Below are 24,941 nucleotides of genomic sequence, written 5' to 3'. Positions count from 1 at the left end.
TAAGTATAGGAACCCGATATTTTTGATTTTTATATTTTTGCTCCGATATTTTTGTACGTCGATATTGTGAATCTCGATATTTTGTCAGACATTCCTGACGCCAGCCTGCTGACCTGCCCGCGCTTTGACAGAGCTACATTGGGGAGGGGGGGGGCTTTCTCACTTGTGATTCCCCAGATTTGGAACAAGCTCCCGGACAATATTCGCAGGGAAACCACACTAATTCCGTTTAGGGGGAAACTCAAAACCATCCTGTTTACTGAGGCATTTGGATAAATCCACCGACTGTACGCTGAGTATCCTCGGGACTAAGGGATTCCTGGCCCATGGTCCACACTGCAAGCGCCTAGAGACCTTTGGTGATTGGTGCTCTATAAATATAATCTAACATTAACATTAACAGTATGTACTTCATCCTGCGTGCCCGGAAATCTTATTAAAACATTTATAAGTAGCTCTTCTTTAAACTTACTAAGCGAACCTCCAATTTCCACGCCTCTTCGGGTCGATGAATTTTGCCACCATATTAACATGGAGCACCACCCAAACACACTTTTAAAAGAAACATTGTCTTCAGTATTTGTTGTTCAGTCAGTAATGAAAGGTTTGATTACGTTTTATAAGTTTATTTTCTCTTTAAGAGATTAGTGTGTATTTGGTCATTTTTTGTCTTTTTATTCAGATTAGTCAAAGAAATCCATTTACAGAAATATATATATATTTTTAATTAGAACAAGCATGCAAAATAACAGTGTGTTCCATAAAAGATTTAGGGACACAAATCTTGTGAACGAATGTGAAAGGGTCCTTTGTCCGGATTCAGCTGTCATATTTATTTCAACAGCTGAGCAAAGAGTTATAACTAGAAATGCTAAGAATTCTACAGTACAACCTCTGTACATCCATACTATGGTCTAATTGGACTCTATGCCCATGTGTTCTGCCAGTTCCTAATATCCCTTGGAATCCTTTTAGGCAAATTAACAATTATTGCCTAATATCGAGCTGTCTGCTGAGTCAATTGGTCATAATTGTACTGTAGCTCACAAAATGATTTTAATTTACTCCTCAAAGGATTTTTATAGGATAAGAAGCAAGCACCATTTCATCTGTATAGCTACTTTTCACAAATGTGTGAATTGGTGGTTGGAATACAGCTGTCCCTTGCCTATGACGGTATCTAGATGGGTAGCCACCCATCTTTCCATCACTTTCCATAGTCAGGGTAGGTCAGAAACCTGTTCATAGCTGTATAATTGTCCTGGTTCCTGTTTGAGTTTTTTGAGGAATGGTGTGGACTGGCGGGTTTTTAAAAAAGTTGGTTGATTTGCATTTCAACTGGAAAAGTCCGGTAAACGTGAACTGGGGAAATGTTCGGGGAGAGGAGAAACAATTGGAAATCAGTGCACAAAGTACAAATTCCTCATGCCTCATTCTTAGGGGACTATCACACCCAGGAAACACCTCGTTTGTGAAATGTGAGCTGAGCCTGCCTAACATATTCCGAGCATTAGGGCACTTTGCATCCTGCACCCATTTAATTAGATGCGCCCATTTGTACCATCAACACATTAAGTGACCTACACCCAGAGAGTGAACTGCAGAGTCAGTCCATACACCCTTTAAGCGAATATCACTCCTTACCCAGTGGCGTAATGCAAAATGATAGAGTCCACCTGCAGAATGTGGAGAGGCTATTAGTCTTCCTTATCTCACAGATATTTATTTTGCTTAAGGATCAATGGGATTGGAGGCCCCTGAAAGGTTAGGGCCACATGCACCACAGGGGATAAAGGGCTTGCACTACGTCACTGTCCTTACCCGTAGCACACCTATCAATGGTCACATAGGGACCAACTCACGCCATCTTCTAATTGTAGAGTCACTCCCATAAACCGGGGTATTGCTAATTACTGCCCTTATTCATACCCTCTGTGCTCTACTTCTCAAGTCTGCAGTCTCTAAGGCTACCAACAATCTACTCCCACATTCATTTTAACCCTAAATGCACTCCTACCCCATTGCCTTTCTTCACTGCACACTAAGTGCATCACTACCACAGCAAACTACTCCTACAGAACCACAGCTAACCAGAACTACTAGACACCAAGGGCCAGATTTTCGAAAAAGACACGCAATGCAGTGCAGCATCCAAAGAGGCTGCGCTGTGTTGCGGGACGGGAAGGGAGCAGGTGAGCACCATATTTACAGAGATATGGCTCTCTCCTCACCTCTCACCAGGACCGGGGCTGATTTCAGCTGCAGTGCACCAGGCACACAGCTTAGCGACATAGCACTAGGGTGCTTGCCTGACTCTAGCATGGGTTTTATACAGGAAGGGTATCCTTCCTGTACAAAATACAGGGGCATATTATCAAGGGGGTTTATCTCCGCTTTTTTGGCTTTAAAAGCCAAGAAAGCGGAGATAAAATTATCTCCCTATTACCTAGCTGTCGCTAACACCAGTTAGCGACAGCTAGTAGGAGATAGCGACCATCTTGGGCCCCACTTTGCATGTCAGTGATATTTATCACTAATGACATGCAAAGTGGGCATGCCAAGATGTTAGTGACTGGAAACAGTCGCTAACATCGCTATCTCCTATTACCAACTTTTGGAGATATTCGCGCTAAGCTCGAATATCTCCAAAAGCTAACACCTGCCCTGAGCAGTTCTTAGCCATGTTATCCAATGGGAGGTGGATAACATGGCTAAGAGCATTAGCTCGGTAATGCATGAATATCGCTGTCTTTTCAGCGATATTCATGCATTGGGGCCGATTTTTATCGCATTTGCGATAAACCTTAGTAATACCAAGGTTTATCTGCGATAAAAATCGCCGCAGCTCAGCGGTAAATTTTTGTCTCTAACCAAGCAATAGCGATAATTATTGCTATTGCTTGGTAATATGCCCCACAATGCTTAGACAAGCTTAAACACTTTTCCCACTTTGTATGTGTGCTGCCCAGTGCAGCACATATGCAAAGTTCGAAAAGAAAGGACAAAGAAAAGCATTTCTCCTTTGAACGCCTCCTTTGAAGTGGTGTTAACTTTTGACACTAAACCCTGTCTTCTATTGTTTGTAGATAGGGTTTAGCATCAAAAGGCATTGGTGGCTGCATGGGAATGCCCATGTGCCACCCATGTAACGCCTCCTTGGCCCTGAGTAACACAAAGTTACTTTTACTTTTAGGGTACTTTCCAGCTCAAAAATAGTTTTAAGCTGGTTAGCATCACTTTTGAGATGCTAAGCCAGCACAAAATGTTTATAAATCTACCCCTCAGTAAGCTCTTGGGTACAAAACAAACTCATCAGCCACTTTTTTCAATCTCATTCTTTCTGTGAATCTGTCTTTGGGCCACTATTTGATTTCCCTGTCCAGGATAACCCTACCATGCAGTATCAGGGAGGAAAATTCAGAAATGGTTGCCCCATCGTATAGTCGGGGCGAGAACCCTGTGTCATTGATGCCCAGTGGAGGATGGGAAACCAGTTCAAGGGTTTCCACCAGCGGAGCCAGCTGAGGTTTTTCCTGTTGAAACCATTCAATTCCGACCCATGTAAGCTGCAAGTTTGGTGAATGGGGCATCGCCTTTTCGCCTTTTTGTTGTGGGTGCCCTGCATCCACCAAATCCAAATGCCACCTCCCCCCGAGGCTCCTCCATCACACATATTATCTTTTACAAGCTCAACCATAGCATGATAAAATAACAAACAAATCACTCCCTCTTCTCCCCCCAGGCAAACAGACATGAAAGTCCCTTTAATGGTATGTTACACTGTCTCACTCTGCTCCTAAGAAGGATGACTACACATGTTCTCTCTCACAGCACTCCCACTATCTAGTCTTGCAAGAATTCAAGTAAATACACTTGAACTTGCACCTTCCATTTGCACCATTACTTTTCCATAAATGTATTTCCTGTGACGTGGTCCTCTTTCCTGTGTCTCAGATTCGAATGCCTTGAAGCAGAGCCTTTTTGAAATGTACTGGTGAACCTTCATGAACGTTTAAAGCAAGACCTTTACTAGTTACATGGTGCATAATGTCAGTTTTTATACTAATGGCTAACCTATGCCTATTGAAGAGTTGCATCTTTCGAGACTAAATATTTCCCCAAGTGTAAGAAGAATGCAACTTTTGTTCCTTCTTTTCCATTACTGCTTTCCAAACTCAACCTAATTTAATTCAAAAGTTTCTATGTCTACAATCAGTGGAGCAAGCAGGAGCAAGTTGTTTGAGCCATTGAGTGGTCTTATTTTATGAGCTTTCTCGCCCCTTTGAGTTACATTGAGATACACATAAGACTCTTTGGGGCATACTTACTAGAAAATGTCAGAGCGCGGAGCTGTGCCAAATCAGACAGTGCCCTGCTCTGACATTTTCAAATTGCACGGTTGCACCATGTTCACTTCAGTAAGGCACACCACTGTGTTTTCCCTAGTGCTGATGCTAAAATTAGCTTCCTAGTGCCAACGCAAGCCCCTTTGCACTATAGTGCAATGGTACCTGTATTTCAGGGAATGATTGTTTATGTGCAGGGAGGTGCCCCTTCCTGCACATAAACAATCAATAAAGGCAATGTATTACTTCTATCTGTGATACAAAACACAGCACACATAGAAGTATCAATCGTCATTATGTAATGATTGTTTATATGCAGGAAGGGACAACTTCCTGCACATAAACAATCATTAATGGCTTTTGTTCTTTCTATGTGTGTTGCAGAATGCAGCACACATAAAGAAGCAAATACGAGGACGAATAATAGTATTTCTACTCATGCGCCATTCTAACGCCTGCTCTTTCATGGCATTAGTTTTTGACACTGCCATAGATTTACACCATGTGCAGACGTGGTTTCCATGCTCGCTTTGCCACTGGATTGAAGCTAGCCTGGCTGATAAAGGGTGATACCCCAAAAACGGTCCTTGGATGCTTGTTTCCCATCCAGGGAAGACCTGGTTTGGCAGTTTGGGCTGGACTGTCCCCATGGGTAGCAGGTATAGGACTGATTTGCATATGGCTGGGTCCAAACTGGGGTGACGTGACGAGAAAAATAACAATGGATTAAACCCTGATCTGCGACTAGGGGTAAGTGTTTGAAAAGTTTCAACACTCCGTTCAGCATTTTTAAAATGTTTTATTTTGGGATGTTGCTATGTGTGTCATAAGTGGCTAAGGATATGCCCACACATGTGTCATCCTTTGCTTGCTGCACCACTAGATTCAAGCTAGGCTGGCTGATGACAGGTGATTCCCCAAAACCGGTCCCAGGATGCTTGTTTCCGGTCCAGGGAGGGCCTAACTTGGCCGTTGAGGCTGGACTGTTCCCATAGGGAGCAAGTTCAAGACTATTTTGCCTATGGCTGGTTCCAAACTAGGGTGACGTGGCAAGAAAAATAATGATGGATTAAACGCAGGTCTGTGACTGGGTTTGAGGGTTTGCAAAGTTTCAATACTCCATTCATCATTTTATTTTGTGATGTTGCTAACTGCGCCCTAAGTGGTTATGGGTATGGCCAGACATGGGTCCCTTGCTCGCTGTACCACTGGATTCAAGTTAGCCTGGCTGATGAGGGGTGGTATCCTGAAACTGGTCCCAGGTTGCTTGTTTCCGGTCCAGGGAGGACCTGGTTTAGCAATACGGGCTGGACTGTTCCCATGGGGAGCGGGGTCCAAACTGAGGTGTCGTGGTGAGCAAAATACCAATGGATTCAACCCAGATCAGATGGCGGTGAGTGTTTGAAAAGTTTCAACACTCCATCTATCATTTTATTTTGTGATGTTGCTGCTGTTACAAATGGGGCCTCTTTTGGCAGTGGCTTGCCTCTTGTCCAAGTAGGGACCACCACGTTAGTCAGGGTAAGTCAGACACACACTACATTAACCCTGTGCTCATCCTCTAGTAGCTTGGTACAGAGCAGTCAGACATAACGTAAGAGGCAATGTATAAAGTATTTGTGCAACACTTACATTACAGTAGCTCAATGAAAACACCACAAAAACACTCCACACAGATTTAGAGAAATTGAGAAGATTCATCTGAGTAAAACAAGACCAAAACAACACATATCCAAAACGTAGAAGTTGAGATATGGATTTTTAAATAGTAAATGAGAAAACAGTGCTTAGAATTCACTAAAGGTCAAAAGGTTACTTAAGGTCGCAAGGGACTGGTGCAAATTCAAAGTACAGGCCAATCGGGATGGAGGGCAGGCCACCTACAGGACCTTGACAGGTCCAGCTGAAGAAATAGCTTGGAGGGAGCTTTTGTCAATGTCATAGGTCTACTGCATCCTCAATGAGCTGCGCAAAGGGGCACCTGAACATCGTCAAGCTCTGTTGAAGTGAATGCAATGCGTCGTCGTGGAGCCCTGCAGAGTGTCATTGTCGAGCTATGCAGGCTGTAGATCTGATTTCGTTGAGCACCCTCGCGCCGGCATTGAAGAACGGTGTGGAGGAAATTCTCACACAGTCGAGGCAATGCCTTGGTTTGTGCAGAAATCAGCTTTAGAACCCACTTCTGAGCAACAGGACTGGTGGGGGAACCTAATGCAAGGGTAGAACTCACTGGCATCAGAGTTCAGCAGTAAAAGCCAAATTGCAGGAAGTCTTTTGTGCCCCTGAGAATTCAGAAAAGAGGAGGCAAGCCAGCAAACCCTTAGAGTCACTTTGGGCTTAAGTGAGATGGGTTTATTCCTTGTCCTCAGCAGGGAAAAGATCAGCAAGCAGCAGGCCAGCTCAGCAAAACAGAGAAGCGGTTTCTCAGAACAGGCAGTCACAGCAGAGTGGCAATCCTTATAGCACACCAGTCTTTACTCCAGCAGATTTCTTCCCAGCTTCAGCAGTGTACTGATTTGGTAGGGTCAAAGCCCTGGTACTTACACCGAAAAGTGCCTTTGATGTAAGGGGTGACTTCAAAGGAACTCTATAAAGTGTGCAAGTATGAACCCAGTTCTGCTTGTCAGGCTATCCGTAGGGGGTAATCAGTCCTTTGTGTGAGAACTGGACAGTGCCTATTTAGATGTTAGTGTAAGCCACCTCTCCCCCTTCCTGACCAGGAAGGCTATCAGAATGCAGATGATTGTTGATGAGTCCTCTGTCATACCCAGCCCTTCCTGTGTTTGTGGCTGTCTGGAGGGAATGCACACTATGTAGCTGTTGCCCAGCTCAGATGTGTATTGAAGATAGGCTGCAGGCACACAAAAAAGTGAAGAGAAGAGAAATGTCCACATTTCTAAAATGGTAATGTCAAATCCAACTTAATCACTATAGAGGATTTATCACTACGATTCCAAAGATGTGAAACATGATGTAGCTACTCCCCTCTGATCAAGAATTACAGCTTAAAAAGTGTTTTAAGGAATTCCCAATGCTAGCCTATGAGAGGAGTAGGCCTCACAGTAGTGAAAAAAGAATTTAGCTGTTTGTCACTACCAGGACATGTAAAACCTAAGAACATGTCCTACCTTTTAGTTACACAGCACCCTGCCCATAAGGTCACTAAGTGCCTACCTTAGGGGTGAATTATGTATAATAAAAGGGAAGTTTGAAGTTTGGCAAGTGGTACTGAATGACAAGTTGAAGTGACTGTAAACTGCACACACAGACACTGTAATGGCAGGCCTGAGACATGTTTGAAAGGCTACTTGTGTGCGTGGCACAACCACTCCTGCAGGCTGGACTGTTCCCATGAGGCACAGGGTCAGACTGATTTGCATATGGCCATGTCTGAACTGGGGTGGCGGTGTGAGCTAAAGAATGACGGTGGAATAAACCCAGATCAGTTGACTGGGGGTGAGTGTTTGATTTGCTCCAACGCTCTGTCCATCATCCCCTTTAGTATGACTTTGTTCGCTCTAAGTTGGCAGGGTATGCCCAGACGTGGGTCCCTTGCTCACTTGGCCACTGGATTCAAGCTAGCCTGGCTGATGACGGCTGATTAGCCAGAAACTAGTCTCAGGATGCTTGTTTCCGGTCCAGGGAAGACATGGCTTGGCAGTTCAGGTTGGACTGTTCCCGTGAGGCACAGGATCAGACTGATTTGCATATGGCTTTGTCTGAACTGGGGTGGCGGAGTGAGCTAAAGAATGATGACAGAATAAACCCAGATCAGTTGACTGGGGGTGAGTGTTTAATTTGCTCCAATGCTCCGTCCATCATCTCCTTTCGTATTGCTTTGGGAATTCACAAACAGCATTTATGAGTACTATCTTTATGTTCGCACTCGGGGCGGAGATCCGGCCTGCGTGCGTCTGTGTGCAACTGTTTTTATTATTTGCATTTCAGCCATTAATTTGACCCTGACAAACTTATCCCCAATACAGAAGTGTGCTTTTTAAAGTACAAAACTACTTTAACTGTGAAAGAAACAATATATGACAAAAACGATCTCTATCAATCTCTTGGTTAACAAGTTGCAGTTTTAGATCAGGCACTCGAAGCATCTGGTATGGAAACTGTGATGCAACCAACAACATATCTATTCATCTGGAAGGCATGAATTATGAATGCATTTCAGCAAATAACTTAATATATCTCTAGGGCAGCAGACCATGTGAGTTCTCATCATGTGCTTTCTTTCATATCCACATTTTGTAAAAATCTCACAGTCACTTGACTATCCCATGCTGAAGTGCGTCTGGGCACACTTCAGTAGAGATGAGCAGATTAATCCGTGGCCAACAGCCATGACAACCGGTCTTTGATATGTGAAATTGCAGTCAATCACGTTTTTTTTAAATTCTGATGCTTACACAGAGACATCCTTTGATCATACTCTGGCCAGGATCTATGAAGGCATTTTTCCCAGTGTGTTTTTTGATTGGGGAATGATGGCTATTGGTTCAAAGGATATTTAACATTTCAGGGCAAATTAGTTTGTTTCCGCCTTCGAAAGATGGATATTTTCTCACTGCTAATAAACTCCTTCACGCTGCTGCGAGGGAACACATAGTACTACCAAAAATTGGAGAGTTACGAATAGGACATTGTTTTTCGCTAGGTCTGCAGTTCTGCCACGGCGACAGGACTGGTGTCAGATCCCTCCCCTCTGCTACTGTCTTCAGCTGCCATGTTCCGGTTTGAACACTTGTCTGTCAGCTCTCTAATCTCAGAAGTCAGTTAGTCGGGTCTGGGGCTAGATAAATCCAAACACTGGCTTCCACAAACTGAGCCTAATTTCTCGGAAATGCAAGCCAAACTTGGAGAAGACACCTTGTCCTCAATTCCGACTTTGGCTCCTTGCTTTCTGGCTCCAGATACGTGGAAATATATCTCTGGTTAGCAGAGAAAATATAACCACATTTGAGTGCAAATATTTACAGTTGTGTGACCTACTGAGAGACAGAAAACATGTTATGTTTAAAAATAACTCTGCTCTTCAGTTATTGATCACAGACGTTACAGAATTACAAAGTCAAGAAATAATCTGAAAAATGCTCAAATAAAATGTTGAAAGGAACAGCACTTGGCGCTGTTGGCTACCAGCCAGTCCCAACAAACACAAAAGAAAGACAATGGAGAAGACATAAAAAACAAAATGAAATGCACGTTCTTTCTTATTGAAGGTGATTCAAGAAGTCTTGCATGGGGAACAGATCTGCCATAATGGTGGAACCGAGAACACTATTCCTACAACCATTACTATGAATCCTACCACAATATGTTTAATTGCATTTCTGTCCTACTTGTCTACTCAGTATAGAGCACAGGGCTCCAAAGTTGCACCCTTACAACCAACAACTCTAGGACTAAACCACTGCAGGTCACAAAACCAAAGCCAGGATTAACAAGGATTCTGCAGCACACATAGAAAGAGAAAATGCTTCTTGTGGTTGTTTTTGTACAGGAAGGTTTCCCTTCCTGCACAAACATAATCATCCCTGCAATGCAGGCACCCTTGCACCATGGAGCAGAGGTGCCTGCATTGGCAACGGCAGCCAATTAGGTCTGTGGCGCTGCTCTATGGCAAAACCTCATAAATGAGACCCTTAGAGTTTAAAGGCCAGAGTTCCCTCCTTTCCGATGACAGAGGACATTACCTCTGTAATCCAGAGGGACCTCTGCCTGCCAAATTCGTAAATATCCACGGGCACATGGATATCTCTGTACATTGATAGGGACAGGGGTCATGGCAGTTTCTATCAGTGTGAGAAAAGTTTGAAGGATAGCCATCAAACTTTTAAAATGTTTTTGTATTTCAAAGACAAGCCTCCTAAATAGCAGTTTGTTTTTTGAAAAAAAAGCAACTAATGCTCCCACACCCTGGAAGTTTTCCCCTAGGGTATGTGGCTCATTTGGATTTTTTTCTTGTCCCGCACTACCAGGCTTTTCCTGGCATTAACAGACAGGGAAAAAAGCATTCCATTGCCTACGCTAATAAGAGCAGATGGTGTAATTCCCTTCCTTCGAAGACCCCTACTCTATCATGCCATCAGAGGAAGTTATCTGTTGACAGAGCCAAGGGGAGCTCAATTGATGGAATGCTGATAGGCTTTACAATTCTAAATGAGGTGGGCAGACCGAGTTTGACAGACAGGGCACTCTGTTGCTTTTCTGACGGAGTGGGCAATTTGAGTAACCGGTCCACCAAACTCTAAATCAGGCCCTATGTTAAGAGAAGGCTCTAGCCTTCACAACCACCTACTCAATACTGTGCAATCATTTTTCACCTCCATTCCTAGAAAGAACCCTCTAGGGACTGAAGGGGCACTGGTCATGGACTACTGCATATACAGTATGCTACATCTGAACACAATCCAAAATTCACCTCCAGGTTTGCTTCATGCCATACTAATACCGCCCTTACACACAACTGCAGTCATGAACGAATCAGAGTGACATGCACAGAAATAAAGAATTTAACACCTAACTAAAGGACAAGTGCACATAAACTGCAGTTCAGTGCACATACAAACTTAGGGCAAGGTCACCAGCTCCTGCTACCAGGCACAAATCAGTCATGCTGGACACCTGCTTCTCCACCCATAAAATACAATACACCAGAAGGCCAAAACATTTCAGGTCAAGAGCAAAGCGCCCTCCACAAAGGCACAGAGTAGTTAGATGCAAGTGATTATTTGCTGAAGCCCAGCGCTATCTTTTGGAGGCTCATCTCTAGATCAAAAATCAACAAATCAAGCTCCTTGTCAAAGGACACCTACCACAGAGAAGAGTTTGAACAATGGCCAATCTGATGTCACCATAAATAAATGTTCATCGTCATTATGGACTGTATCTCAGGATATTACTATTTGATCCCAGTTAGAGTCTGTGGGATTGGATAGTCTGTGTAAACATGGCGAGTAACCCACCCGCCGCATTACAATTTCACGTGTTCACCATATTACAAGTGCCACAGGCTACAAAGCACTTGTAATACGGCAGTCAGGATATCCCACCACACCAGGCAAACTCTAAATATGGCCCTTAGTTTTGAATTAAACAGTCACTGGTAACATATAATAATGAGCTGACATGTACCTATAAAGTAAGCAGTGGTTGACATTTGCCATTTATTTCCCTGTACATGCTTGTGGAGAGGAGACTAGAAATTAATGGATTTGAGAGTGGTAATATGTCTTCCATGATCTGGCTAATGCTCGCCACTCCAAAGACCATTTCATCAAAGTAAACAGTTTAAGAATCATTATATGCTATCAGCTTTGTAGCATCTACTATGTTGGTGCCAAGAGAAGGACAGTTACCAGCTTGGTCTGAGGCAGAAGATCTTCCCAGCCTGCATCATGACATCATTAATCGCATTTGAAACATATTTAGGGAGGTCATTGTCACATATCATGGATATTCAGTTATCAGAGGGTGCTTGTCTAAACTGGAAAGGTCATTATCCAGAGACCGAAGGCTACCGTGCATTAAAAACCATTAACATGTACTATTCATTTCTTCAATTCAAAATTGAGCCAATTGATTGGAATGTTAATTTAAATCTTTGCCGTTGCCAGAACACTGCTGTTGCAAAATTGAAAAGTTCACGATTCTCTATATGAGTTTAATGCAAATAAAGATCTTGTTAAATGCGCCAATTTTGAGGAAAAGATGGCTTCAAACTTCAAATCTGGGTGCTACCCATCATCAGTCAGGCTAGCTTGAACCCAGTGCCACTGTGAGCAAGGGGCCCACATCTGTACATACCCATCCCACTTAGGGTGAAAAGTGCTAGGCAAACAAATGATTGACCGAATGCTGAATAAATCATACATTAACAACCTGTCAAGGGATCTGGGTTAAATCCATCGTTCTTTTGCTCACAATGTCACCCCAGTTTAGACCCAGCCATATGCAAATCAGTCTTGACCCTGTGCCTCATGTGAACAGTCCAGACCGAACTGCCAATCCAGGTCCTCCCTGGACCGGAAACAAGCATCCTGGGACCGGATTCTGGGTGTTACCCTTCATCAGCCAGGCTAGCTTGAATCCAGTGGCGCAGTGAGCAGTGGACCCACGTCTCGGCATACCCATCCCACGTAGGGTGAAAAGTGCTATGCAAATAAATCATGGACAGAATGTTGAATAAATCATACATTCACCCCTGTCAAGATATCTGGGTTAAATCCATCATTCTTTTGCTCACAAAGCCACCCCAGTTTAGACCTAGCCAAATGCAAATCAGTCTTGAGACTGTGCCTCAAGGGAACAGCCTGACCGAATTACCAAGCCAGGATCTCCCTGAACCAGAAATAAGCATCCTGGGATCGGTTTCTGGGTATTACCCTTCATCAGCCAGGCTAGCTTGAATCCAGTGGCACAGTGAGCAAGGGACCCATCCCGCCCATAAGAGACATGCTTGATGCAGGATGTGCCTGCATACAACTTGGTTAAATAGCTTGCTGGGTTTGCCCCAGGTCATGTTAAGGGAGGCTATGGCGTGTTGAGCAAGTGTGGTTTGAGATGGGGGGTTATGAATCACTTGCGAAAATGGTATGCCTACATGTGGACATGGATAACACATTATAGTCCGAGGCAGAAGTTTTACCAGACACACAAAAGTGTCTATTGTTTATCTCCCCTGCTCTTTCTATATCAGGCTTTACTTTGTCATGGCCTGTGGCCCGCAAGTATTCCACTGAAAGAATGGGTGCCCTGTATGCCAAATGCTGTTCTTTGACACTTATTGTCTTCTTTCCACTTATTGTGCCCTTAGTGTCCATTTAGGTCCCTGACCTGAAATTGCTATAATGCAGAAATAAGTCGGGCATTGGTATATGCAATATAAAGTGTACCGTTGGCAACATTGAAGGTATCCAAGCATACCCCAGTATTTTAATGATTACAGCCATCTCTGAGTCGTTGTTTCTCTTTTTTGTGGCTATGATTGCCATTGATTGGATGAACTTTCTGCATAAACTTTTGTACTGAACCCTTGTCCCAGGAAGGACACATCGGTTTCATTCTTCTACCCCTGTGAGTTCTCAGAGGCACCTTTTAGAAAGCACCAGAGATTTTTATGGTCAGTTTTTGGCACTTGATTGAGAGCATACTGTGTGGTTGTTATTGATCTGGCATCCTACAGTTGAACCCAGATGGATTTCCATTTCTTAATAATGAGGATATAAGGTAGCCCACAAGCTAGGCTCAATAGCCCCACTCTTTGTGGTAGGTGGCCACACAACTGTTTCTTTAATGCACACTTCTTTCACAAACAGATATCCCTCCCTATCCTGCTCTTACCTTTGGTGGCTGCTTTAATTTGTATTGGATAAATGCAGGAAGTATATTCATAGTAGTAAATTTTTTTTACAATTGTCGGGGCAGCCCATACGTAATTTTACGTTTTCTGTTTACAGATTCCCCTACCACTCAACTTTAAACACATAAATGGGTTGTCCTGAGGAAGGTGGATACAAAGCAAAACCTCCACCGAAACGTGCATTGACCTGGTTGTTGTGAAATCCCAGCTGTTGGACCCGGCCTCGTGGCGTGGTCCCCTTTCTCCCTCATGGCGGGCCCTGGACAGCAGCGACCCCTGACCACACCGACAAAGCTACCTCTTCAACCCTCCCCGAGAGCCACCACTCCTGGCGACCCCCGGCTCTCCCCCTCAAAGTCACGGCGACCCCTACTCGCCCCACTCTGCTGGCCCGGCCCCTATCCCGGGCCGCCATCTCAGGGCCCGACTCCATCTTGGACCCTCCACGTCCGGACCACATGGCCTCGGCCCAACCTCGGCTGCAGTCCCAGCGAAGCCCCGATATCGAGGCACCAAGATCCCACCAGGTGGTAAAGCGGCCACTTGACGGATCAAGGAGGCGGGGAGTTTCGATGGCCCTCCAGCCGTCCCCAGACGCCTGGTTTCGATCGCCCTCCGGCCTCCCTGGGCGCTGGCTCCACCCCCCTGCTGGGTGTCTGGACACCCTCATCCCGGCCCCTCTGACCCCCAGGCGTGAGGGTCCGGACATCAAAGGACTCCAGACCTATATCTGGGGCAGCTCTAGAATGGGTCAGTAGTTGTATACTGGAGTCGAGAGCCCTGCTGACGTTGTCGCGGCTGACCCTAAGAAGAACTCACTACTCTGAACCCTGCACCTTCGGAGCCTGCTGGCGCTGCCGCGGCCCAACCTCGCTGAAACCATCTTCGGAGCCTGCTGGCGCTGCCGCGGCCCAACCTCGCTGAAACCATCTTCGGAGCCTGCTGGCGCTGCCGTGGCCCAACCTCGCTGAAACCATCTTCGGAGCCTGCTGGCGCTGCCGCGGCCCAACCTCGCTGAAACCATCTTCGGAGCCTGCTGGCGCTGCCGCGGCCCAACCTCTCTGAAACCATCTCCGGAGCCTGCTGGCGCTGCCGCGGCCCAACTTCGCTGAAACCATATTCGGAGCCTGCTGGCGCTGCCGCGGCTCGACCTTACGGAACCCCCCAGCTCGAGGATTGAGGGCTGTGCGCAGGGTATCCCCGTACCAAGCTGACACTAAGACTGTCCCGCTACCCCTTATTTCCCCTGTTACCGAGACTTTAAGGATCCCCCGATCCGTATGTACATAGTGCCGACGGCACCCAACGTTATTGCTGATAAAGATTCTACGAAGTTATCCTCTTGTGTGGTGTCCCTTTGTAGTGGTGTGATTGCTCTGCTGTACGATTCTAGGAGTGGAGCCTCCCGCAGGTGGCCTCTCGACGGCGCTCGGCCCACTTCCATACGGAGAGGTGGAACTCGGGGTGGTCAGTAAGACATCTTCTGCCTCCCCCGGAACCGCCTTTCTAACATTGGTGGCAGGCGGTGCGATCCGAGCCAACGCAAATCGTAACAGAGAGTGACTCACCCACTACTGACAGAAACACACCACAACCATGACCACCAAAGAAACCAGACCAACCGCGGAGTTCCAGAAGGAACGGTTGGAGGATTATAACCACAAAGAATTGAAACAATTCTGCAAGGACCTGGGCATCGATACCACTGGACTGAGCACCAAGGAGGATTTCAAACTGGCCCTACAAACCTGGGTGGAGGCAGGAGCAACGCCACCCCAGAGCGAAGACAACACAGTTCCGAACATGCAACCAGAGACCGACACAACCCCGGCGGAAGGAAGACCTACAAACGTAGACGCGGGCCTCTCCCCCGAAGACGCCCGAGAGCGAGAAAGGAGCCGGCTCCACGAATTGGAGCTCGCCCGACTCCGTCTGGACGGAGAACTACAGCTGGCCGAGAAAAAGATAGCCCTTGAGCAACTACGGCTGCAAGGAGACCTGGAGGAGAAACGAAGGCAGAGAGACTTAGAGGAGAAGAAGCTCACGTTCGAGCACGAGCGTGGCTTAAAAGAACTTGAGATCAAGGCCAAAAATGGTGAGGCCAGCGCCTCCGGGAACCGAAGCCCACCTCCTCCTGCGGACACGAAGGTCCACATCCCCAAAGATGTCGTCAAAGAATACTATAAAAACGACAACATCCAACAGTGGTTTAAGGCCTACGAGGTAGCCATGACCTCTCATCGAGTACCCCAAAAAGACTGGGGTGCTGGCTTATGGGGGAAGTTCATCAACGAAGGGAGAGACGCCCTGCTGGAGCTCCCAGACACCGAGATGACCTCTTACGAACATATGAAAGCCGCCCTCCTTACTCGCTACGGACTCACCCCCGAGATGTACCGGCAGCGATTCCCGAGACTGTAAGAAACTCCCCGGTACTACATGGGTGGAGTACGTGAACTTCTATAGCAGAGCCCTAGAGGGGTGGATCAAAGGCAGCAAAGTCACCACCTACGAGCAGCTGTTTAACCTCATTGTATGAGAGCACCTCTCCAACAACTGTTTTATCGAACCCCGGCAGCATCTCCTCGACAGCAAACTGACCGAGCCCCGTAAACTCGCAGTCGAGGCCGATAGATGGGTGAGCACCCGAGTCCCCCGGAGCCCGATGGGAGACTACGGCTGAGGTTCCCCGGGGAACCACCGGCCCCGAGGCGGCGAAGGATACCAGAACAGGAGCCGAGACTCCCCCACGGGGCCGCCCCCGACCTCTACTTCGCCACCCCTGGCCAGACGAGGGGCCCTTCCGGGGCGACCAGGGCCCAGCCCGAACGTTACCTGCCACAGATTCCAGCGGCCCGGTCACCATGCCAATGATCCCCTCTGCCCGATGAATCAACGACCGGGCACCACTGGTCCTCCAAACCGCCAGATCACGGCCGCCTCCCTAGGGGAAGTGAGGGGCGAAGAGGAGAACTATGCCGAAGACCAGACCGAGTGGGAGCCCGCTGCCATGTCCCTGGTGTGTCTAGGCGAGAGAGACATGGTCCCCCGGGCCCCGATCCAGGGTAACACTCAGAAGTATCGCCAACGGGTCACCATTAATGGGCACCGGACCGAAGCCCTCCGCGACACCGGAGCCAGTGTGACGGCCGTCCGCTGCCACTTGGTAACCCCCGACCAAATCCTGCCCCACGTGCTGTGCCCAGTACGGTCGGCGGACAATTCCGAGAGCCTGTGCCAGATGGCCCGCATCCCCTTCGAATGGGGAGGGGTGTCCGGCATGCTGAAGGTGACCATCCGGGATGATGCCCCCGTGGACTGCCTCCTTGGGAACGACCTAGAAAGTTCCCCCTGGGCCGGCGTCGAGCGGAGAGAGCATCTGGGGATGCTAGGCCTTCCCGAGTGGGCCTGTGCGACCACCCGATCCAAGGCCGCCCCGGCTGAAGATCCCGGTCGGCGGACAAGTCCGAGAGCCTGTGCCAGATGGCTCGCATCCCCTTTGAATGGGGAGGGGTGTCCGGCATGCTGAAGGTGACCATCCGGGACGATGCCCCCGTGGACTGCCTCCTTGGGAACGACCTAGAAAGTTCCCCCTGGGCCGGCGTCAAGCGGAGAGAGCATCTGGGGATGCTAGGCCTTCCCGAGTGGGCCTGTGCGACCACCCGATCCAAGGCCGCCCCGGCTGAAGATCCCGAGTGGCCTGCACCTCCGCCACCCGCCGTATCCGAAGACACCGACCCAGAGCCCGAACCCCTGGGGCCCCACAGTGAAGAAATTGCTGAGCTCGGCAACATCCCGGAACTAGCCCAATGGCGCCAAGAAGGTGGCCCCACACGAGAACAGTTCCGGCAAGAACAGAAAACCTGTCCCTCCCTCGAGGGAATCCGACAGCAAGCCGCCACTCAAGCCACCAGAGACCCCTCGGGATCCCACTGGGTCTATTGGGAACACGATCTCCTCTACAGTGAGCAAAAGGTTGCCGAACTGGGGGCCGGCCGGGTGCTGGTGGTCCCCCTCCGATTCAGAGACTTCCTCCTGAACCTGGCACATGACGTGCCCCTCGCCGGGCACCTGGGGCAGGACAAAACCTACAGCCACCTGGTGACCCATTTCTACTGTCCAAAAATGAAGAATGATGTGAACAATCACTGCCGGACTTGCCCTACCTGCCAAGCCAGCGGGAAGAGTGGAGGGAAGCACAAGGCCCCCCTCCAACCCTACCCAGCCGTCAGCACCCCCTTTGAGCGGGTGGGAATAGACATTGTGGGGCCTCTGGAACCCCGCACCTCCCAAGGACACCGGTTTATTCTCGTCCTGGTGGACCATGCCACCCGCTATCCTGAAGCCATCCCCCTCTGGACTGTGATGGCCCCCGTGGTGGGCCGGGCGCTGATGGGGATCTTTTCCCGGGTGGGCTTCCCTCGAGAAGTCGTCAGTGACCGGGGTACAAACTTAATTTCCTGTTACATGAAGTCCCTGTGGCAACAGTGCGGGGTCCAGTGTGCTTAATTTGTAGAATATGAAGTGCAGGTGCTGAAATATTTTTCGGAGGCCACACCCACTTTTTTAGGCCCGCCCACTCTCGACATTGGCTCCACCTACTTTATTAGCCCCACCCACATCTTCAAGTGGCACTGCTAAAAGTCAAATATAATACCTGATCTGAATTTCAGAAAGGGAGCCTCCGTAAGGTTTTGATAGGAGGTTCCCAGTGGCGTTAACCATTTTGAAAAAGATGAAAGCAAATGTGCATTTAAATCACAAGTTTGGAATAAATTAGCTAAAACCACTAATGCATTGAAATGGACAATTTCAGAGCTCTGTGTGCTGATTTGGGGAAGGACAATACTGGGGGTAGGGCATGCCATTTTTAACAGAGTCTATGATTTCAAAGGTACTTTGACATAGCTTAAGTTAAGTGACAAAATAAAACCCAATGTTGTGAAAACACTAGTCCAAACAGATAAACTGAATAAAATCATGCAATACACTTGAATGAGTCAGTCAGCCACTGTCACTTCCAGTGGCATGGGGTTAATCAGTATAGTGTAATATTCAGTTAAAGCGACTGCTTTAGAGAAACAAAAACAAAAAAGGATGATTACCAATTGTTGGGCTTATACTATAACTTGTCTCTGGAGCTATATGTGCATTTATTAGACATTAAGAATAGTAAAAAAGAAAAACATGAAACATGTAGTTCTGTATGACACAGGCAACACAGATTAGAAAAGAGGCATATGTTCAAAATATGACTTTTTAATTAAAGATTTTAGCTTAAGATAAAGCAAAGAAAAATGTGATCTCCACCAAAATGTGGTTTGCGCTATATAACATTTTATAAATAAATACCAAGGCCAAAGGAATAGGTAGGGGGCTGGGCAGTTTCAATTTGACCGTATTGTGAATAAGTCATACCTATTAGTGCAAAATAACCAGGCATAGTGCCATACAAAATGTAATTATATAAAGACAAACTAACAAAAAATAAAATATATAAATACAAATAGATACGTCGTAAAATGAAAATCAAAAAAGCAATTAAACTGGTAAAAAAACAAAATAAATAAAATATATTAAATAGAACAATAAATATAACATCCAAACAAAGAAGACACATAAATATAACAAAATATTAAATAAATTGACACTGTCAACAAAGGGGTATAAATGCAAATAAATAACCTATATAAACTAGAACAACTAAATATCCTAACACAGTAAAGCCTAACTTTTCCAAAACATTGCAATGACACATTTTCTCAGTTGGAATGGGCTACATCTATTTTTCTAGAAAACCCCAGAAACAGTCTAAATTGCTTATGCATTCCATGTCCTCCTCTTTCCTTGCTTTACTCCTAGTGTCATCGGCTGATCTTCGTCCTTTTGCAAGCCAGGACTGAACATAGGGTAATGGGTTGAATCTCCTAAATGGTGGACCAACAAGATTTAAAAACATTAAAGAAGATATTGTTTGAGTCACCAATGATGCTCTTGTGGATGTGCATATCAGATTCATTTGAGAAAAGCCCTGCTCACATTCTGCAGTACTAATAGCAATAGTGTGTATGGCCATCAAAAGTTCCTTGAACTGCCTTTTAATTTCTTTGCCTCCAGATTCCTTGTACTCTCTGTAAGCACGTATGGTTTCTCGGCTGGCAATGTTGAATCTTTTACACAGAGACTCAATATCACTTTCACCATAAAGAACAGGTAGCTCATCAGGCCAGTACTGTTTGTATAAAACTTTCACTTCGCTAATGAGTGTATCATACTCAGCCTTTTTGTCAGCAGAATTCGTTCCTCCTGTAGACAACAAACGATGTCTTAGATTTTCTGCAAGGCTACGAAAAAACTGACCCTGTTCAATGATTTTGTCCGTGGTCTTTCCTTTGTGCAGCACCACACCTTGGAATATATTTTCTTCCATGGCCTTTTTACATAGTGAGAAATGGTTCCCTTGCCTGTCTACCATTGCCTCAAACACAGCTATTTGCCGACAAATAGCCCGGTGAGAATCAATGATTGTAGAATCACGTTTCTGTAACTCAAGTGATAACTCGGATAACTCCTGAAGAGCATCATACATGAGGCCCAGATTAGCAACAAACTGTATAGATGATAACCGCCTTCCTAAGCCTGTGTACATATTTCATGTTGAACTGTCACGGGAACCATCATCAGCTGCACTATTAAAGTGCTTGTAGAGAGCAGGATAAGCATTCCAAATAGCCTCCACTGTTCTGAAGCTTGATGCAACCCAACGAGTATCTAACACTCTACCTATTCTGCAGAGCTGAACGTCAAGAGCTTCAGCACATTCCTTAAGCTCCAAATGGTTTTTAACAGAGGTGGAAAATAGAGAATACAGCTTATCGAGTAAGTTTTTGAAATGATTTGTAGCACCAATATCTTTCATGACATCATGAACGGCAAGTTCCAGGCGATGTGCTGAGCAGTGCCAGGCTACAATATTGGACGAGATTTTTTCTTGCAACCTCTTTACAACACCACTGTGGTGGCCAAACATCACTGAAGCTCCATCACAGGCAACTGAAACCATGCATTTGGAGAGAAAGTCCTCACTTATATTAATTGGATTTTTTTTTAGTGCAGACAGTAAACTGTTTACTATGCCATCAGCTGACAAATCACTCAGCTCAATGAGGTCAACAAACATATTAGCTGAGGAGTCCATGCCAGGTAGCTGCATTCGCATGTACACAATTAAAGAACTTTTCCTATTTAACGCAGTGGCTTCATCTAGTAAAAGACTTACTTTGGGGGAAAGCTCAATAATTTTGGCAAATATCTTCCTCTTCATTTCTAAGGATATGTGGCGTTGTATGTTTGAACAAGCTACATTGGAGTGCAAAATTCGACCCATATCTAGTCCATTCAACTGGTGGCAGTCTATCTCCATTTCAAAACCATACGCTGGCCTGTTTCGCTTTGCTTCCTTATAAGCTACACGGAATATTCTGGCTGTTGCTGACATTTGTACAGATTGTGCTTTTGCAGTTACTTGCAATAAAGTATCTCTCTTAGCGTTTTCTAAGATTTTTAAAGTTGCAACATGAGCCTTGCTAAGTGCATGTTCTCCAATCTTTTTCCTCAATGACTTCTGCTGCTGTTCTATATTGGTGCCATATGCCTTCACAGTAGACTCAGTCCATTCTTTGGACAATTTCATTCCCCTGGATTTCTCAGCACCAAGATCACGGACTTGGCGACACACAGAACAGCCAAGGTTAGGGCCTTTAACAATTAACCATGGATGCTTGCGTTGGAAATATATTTTTTGGTCATGTTTCCAACCTTTAGGAAGAATGCCTTTCCTAAAAACTCTGTCTGAATGTGATTTCAGTGATAATATGTCAGACTGTTTGCTAGTGCTTGGAGTTTCCTCCATCTCTACAGCAATCTCCACAGCATGATGCGGCTCATCTGTAAGAGGACGATCTTGTGTCTTTTCTTCTGTAGGGGTGATGAGAACGCTGCTGCTAGTAGTGGTGTCACTCTCATCATCTAGTGCCTTCTCTCGCACTTCATCTTCCTTGTTCCCTTCTTCCACTGTAAGTGTATGGTCTTTTCTAGCAAGTTTGCTAGCAGGCTCCTCATCAATCTTGGGCTTAAATTTTGTGAAGTAGCTTGAAATCTTCTTCTGTCCACTCTGAGACATTCTAAGGATGCAAAGTGAAAGAAAACACGCTAGACATGTGCGAAGTGTGATGTCAATTCATCAAAGTAACATGCACCAATAATATTTATTTGCAGGTTGCACCAAAGACATTTCTGCATCTGCACATATTTAACATCCATGTGGAGTAGCTACCAGATATCGCTAGTTGTTATTTGTTAATGATGTGTGTAGGCCATAGGCTACCTCTTTGAAACAGCTGTAAAGATTCAAGATGGCTCGAATTAGGTCTCTCTGAAGCAAAGTAAATCCTGTGAGGAAGACAGGTTGTATAGGGACCCTACTCCTGCTGTCACATTTGCTATGGTACCTCTAGGGCTTGGCACTCTAACTTCAGGCAATCTCAGGCTCAGGAATGGGCTAGTGAGGTGAGCTGGCCTCCCTATAAATGGGGGAAACGTACTTACCCACTTATCACAGAGATGCTGTACTGGCTGGCAGAGATTCTTTGTTGAGATTCCTGCAACAGCTATGTGTTGTAGTAGCAACTATTAGGTGTGTATCAGTGTGAGGGATAAGTTACAGGATGTTCTTCTGGCGTGAGCACCTGTGCTGACTTATTTAAGGCATCAAACTTACACATTTGAAAAATAAACTTCAATGTATTGACATTCGGGAATAGGAATCCAATGCCTAAAGTATTCTAGATAATTGGGACTAGAGTTTTGTTGCATGCCACACACACTAGAGAAATATTATTTCTATGCAGCAAAATAAAGTACATTTCAACACAACCTTGTTGTCCTAAAAATATTAGAAACATCGCTCAAAGTTGCTGAACAATCGCAGACGTGTAACACCCTGATTGGGAGCATAATGTAGCAGAGTCCTCAGTATTCTTTCTCTCCCTTACTCGCTTCTATTTTTCTCTCTAACCCCCTGTGTACCAGTACCCAGAACTGATTGTCTTTCATTTCTCTCTATCTCCCTCCTCCCCTCAACACCCTGTCTTTCTATATATCTTTCCTTCTCTTCTCAGAGTCCTCGCCCATCTGATGCTCCGTCATCTCATCTCTCTCTCTCTCTCTTGCTATCTGACCTCACAGCTCACGCTCCTCTTTACTTCGGTCTCTCAGACAGTGCTAGTGCTATGCAGCACCACCAACTAGGGGAATATACAACAGGGCACAGACATATGATTTGTAGCAAGAGGCAGATTGCACAGAACAAGTAGTGTGCGTGCTTTTACAGTCTTTCACATACTCAAGATCACAGGAAAACATTTGTGAGATCAGCTGCCACAACTTTTTTATAATTATATTTAATTTATGCCTGGGTTCAAATAAACTGCATACACACAAGTTGTATACACTGCAAACGTGCACAGTTAGGTTTCAAAGAACAGGGTTACTCATACAGTCATAAAAATGAGAAGTTACTTCAGGGCAGAAATCCATTTGTACAAATAACCTGCTCAATTTAAATATATAAACACATTTAATAACAAGCATTTGCAATGCAATAGGTCTGGCATTTACGCAAGTTTAAGCTATTGGCATTGTAAATGAAAATAAATGCCTTTTATTTATGTTTTAAAAAGAAATAAAAGGCATTGTCATTTGCAATGTCAATAGCTCAAACGCGTATAAATGCGAGACCTAATTGCATTGCAAATTCTTGTTTTTTTATAGCTGCTTCCACCATGTTGCCAGACCTCATGCATCATGTCCATATGGTAAACCACAAACAACACCCTTTAAACCATCCCCTACCAGGGGGGGGACAAGGGCCTGATGCAAATTAAGGTACTTCACAACCTCCCTCGGGTTATATATACTAAAATCATACAACAACAAGGCCTGCAGTGCAGTGGAGGTTTAATAAAAATACATTTCCTGGGACAGTTTATAAAAGAGATACAGCCTTTCATACATACAGACTAGAGACTTTGACGCATAGCCCTTGGTGGCGGTGCATACACCGGTGGCGTAACGCTAAAAAGGATTCCCCCTGGGCCCTGACAGAGCTTGAAATTGGAATGTAGTGCTACCTGCGCCTGGCTGCTCCCTTATCATTGAAATTAAAGTTCTATTTGGCACCTGCCTTCACCTCCCCCAGGGGTGCAACTAAGGAGTAACAGGTTAGCAAATGCTCAGTTTTATATATTATGGCTCGAGTGTTACTTTGAGCTAGTCCTCCTAGTCCGTGTATTTCAATCAGCAGCACTAAGCATTCTGGGACATCCGTGTATTTCAATCAGCAGCACTAAGCATTCTGGGGCATGTAGGCCTATTCTTAACAAGGTTTACATTAGAAGTGCACTGCAGGCAGGTTCATGAAAAGCCAAGAGTGGTGGAAAGAAAGTAACTCTCGTGGCAGAGTAAGTGGATAGACATGCAGTATTGGCAACATTGTGCTGCGAAAATACCAATGAAAAATATACCAAGGGTGTCCAATGTTTTCCTTTAATCTATGTATAACTTTGGTGAAAAAAACGTTAATTTAATTTTAAATACTCCAAACAAAAATTCAGACAAAAGCATGATCTAAATGTAATCGGGACATCGTTTCCTTCTTTGTACCTTCCAATGTAGCTACACACCCTAAATGAAAAGCTTTGCAAGAAAGAGAAAGGTCCTTTTACAAAACACATCTGCATGGCTCCTGCAAAACATTCGTGGCTTGAGTGCTCGAAGTTTTCAAAAATAGTAGCTTAAATACTGTTTTGCTCGAGTGATAGGAAGCGAGCAGACAGATTTTGTTTTTATATCATGATGTAAAGATTTTTTGCACGAGGGCAAAACTAAAGTGGAAGGATATTATTGTTTGTGAGCCTTGAATATATATTAAGGCAGCGCATTTATATCTTTTTTTTGTGGCATATATTTTATTGCCAGTTTGCCACCAAGAACCTCATCCCCATTCCCCACCCTTCCTTCATCGTCCACCTGACCAGAATAAAACAAAGTGTGGGAGTGAGATCAGTCAGCTGACCGACTTAACTTAAAAACTAAGTTTAGTGCTTCTGTACTTTTCTCTGCTTATTAATTTTTAGACTTTCTTACCGTTATCGTCGTGGTGGGGC

At 45.5% G+C, this 24,941-nt stretch overlaps 1 protein-coding gene across 1 annotated transcript; it reads right to left on the bottom strand.

The window, feature by feature from the left end:
* Positions 1-19,498: 19,498 nt before the first annotated feature.
* Positions 19,499-21,898, bottom strand: LOC144820238 (E3 SUMO-protein ligase KIAA1586-like). Its single transcript, XM_078677834.1, is given in 1 exon segment — positions 19,499-21,898. A coding segment is annotated over 1 exon segment (2,400 nt).
* Positions 21,899-24,941: the final 3,043 nt, after the last annotated feature.

The sequence above is a fragment of the Lissotriton helveticus genome, chromosome 2_1 (assembly GCF_964261635.1).
Source record: "Lissotriton helveticus chromosome 2_1, aLisHel1.1, whole genome shotgun sequence".
Classification (NCBI taxonomy): Eukaryota; Metazoa; Chordata; class Amphibia; order Caudata; family Salamandridae; genus Lissotriton; species Lissotriton helveticus.
This window is presented reverse-complemented; position numbering and strand designations above follow the sequence as displayed.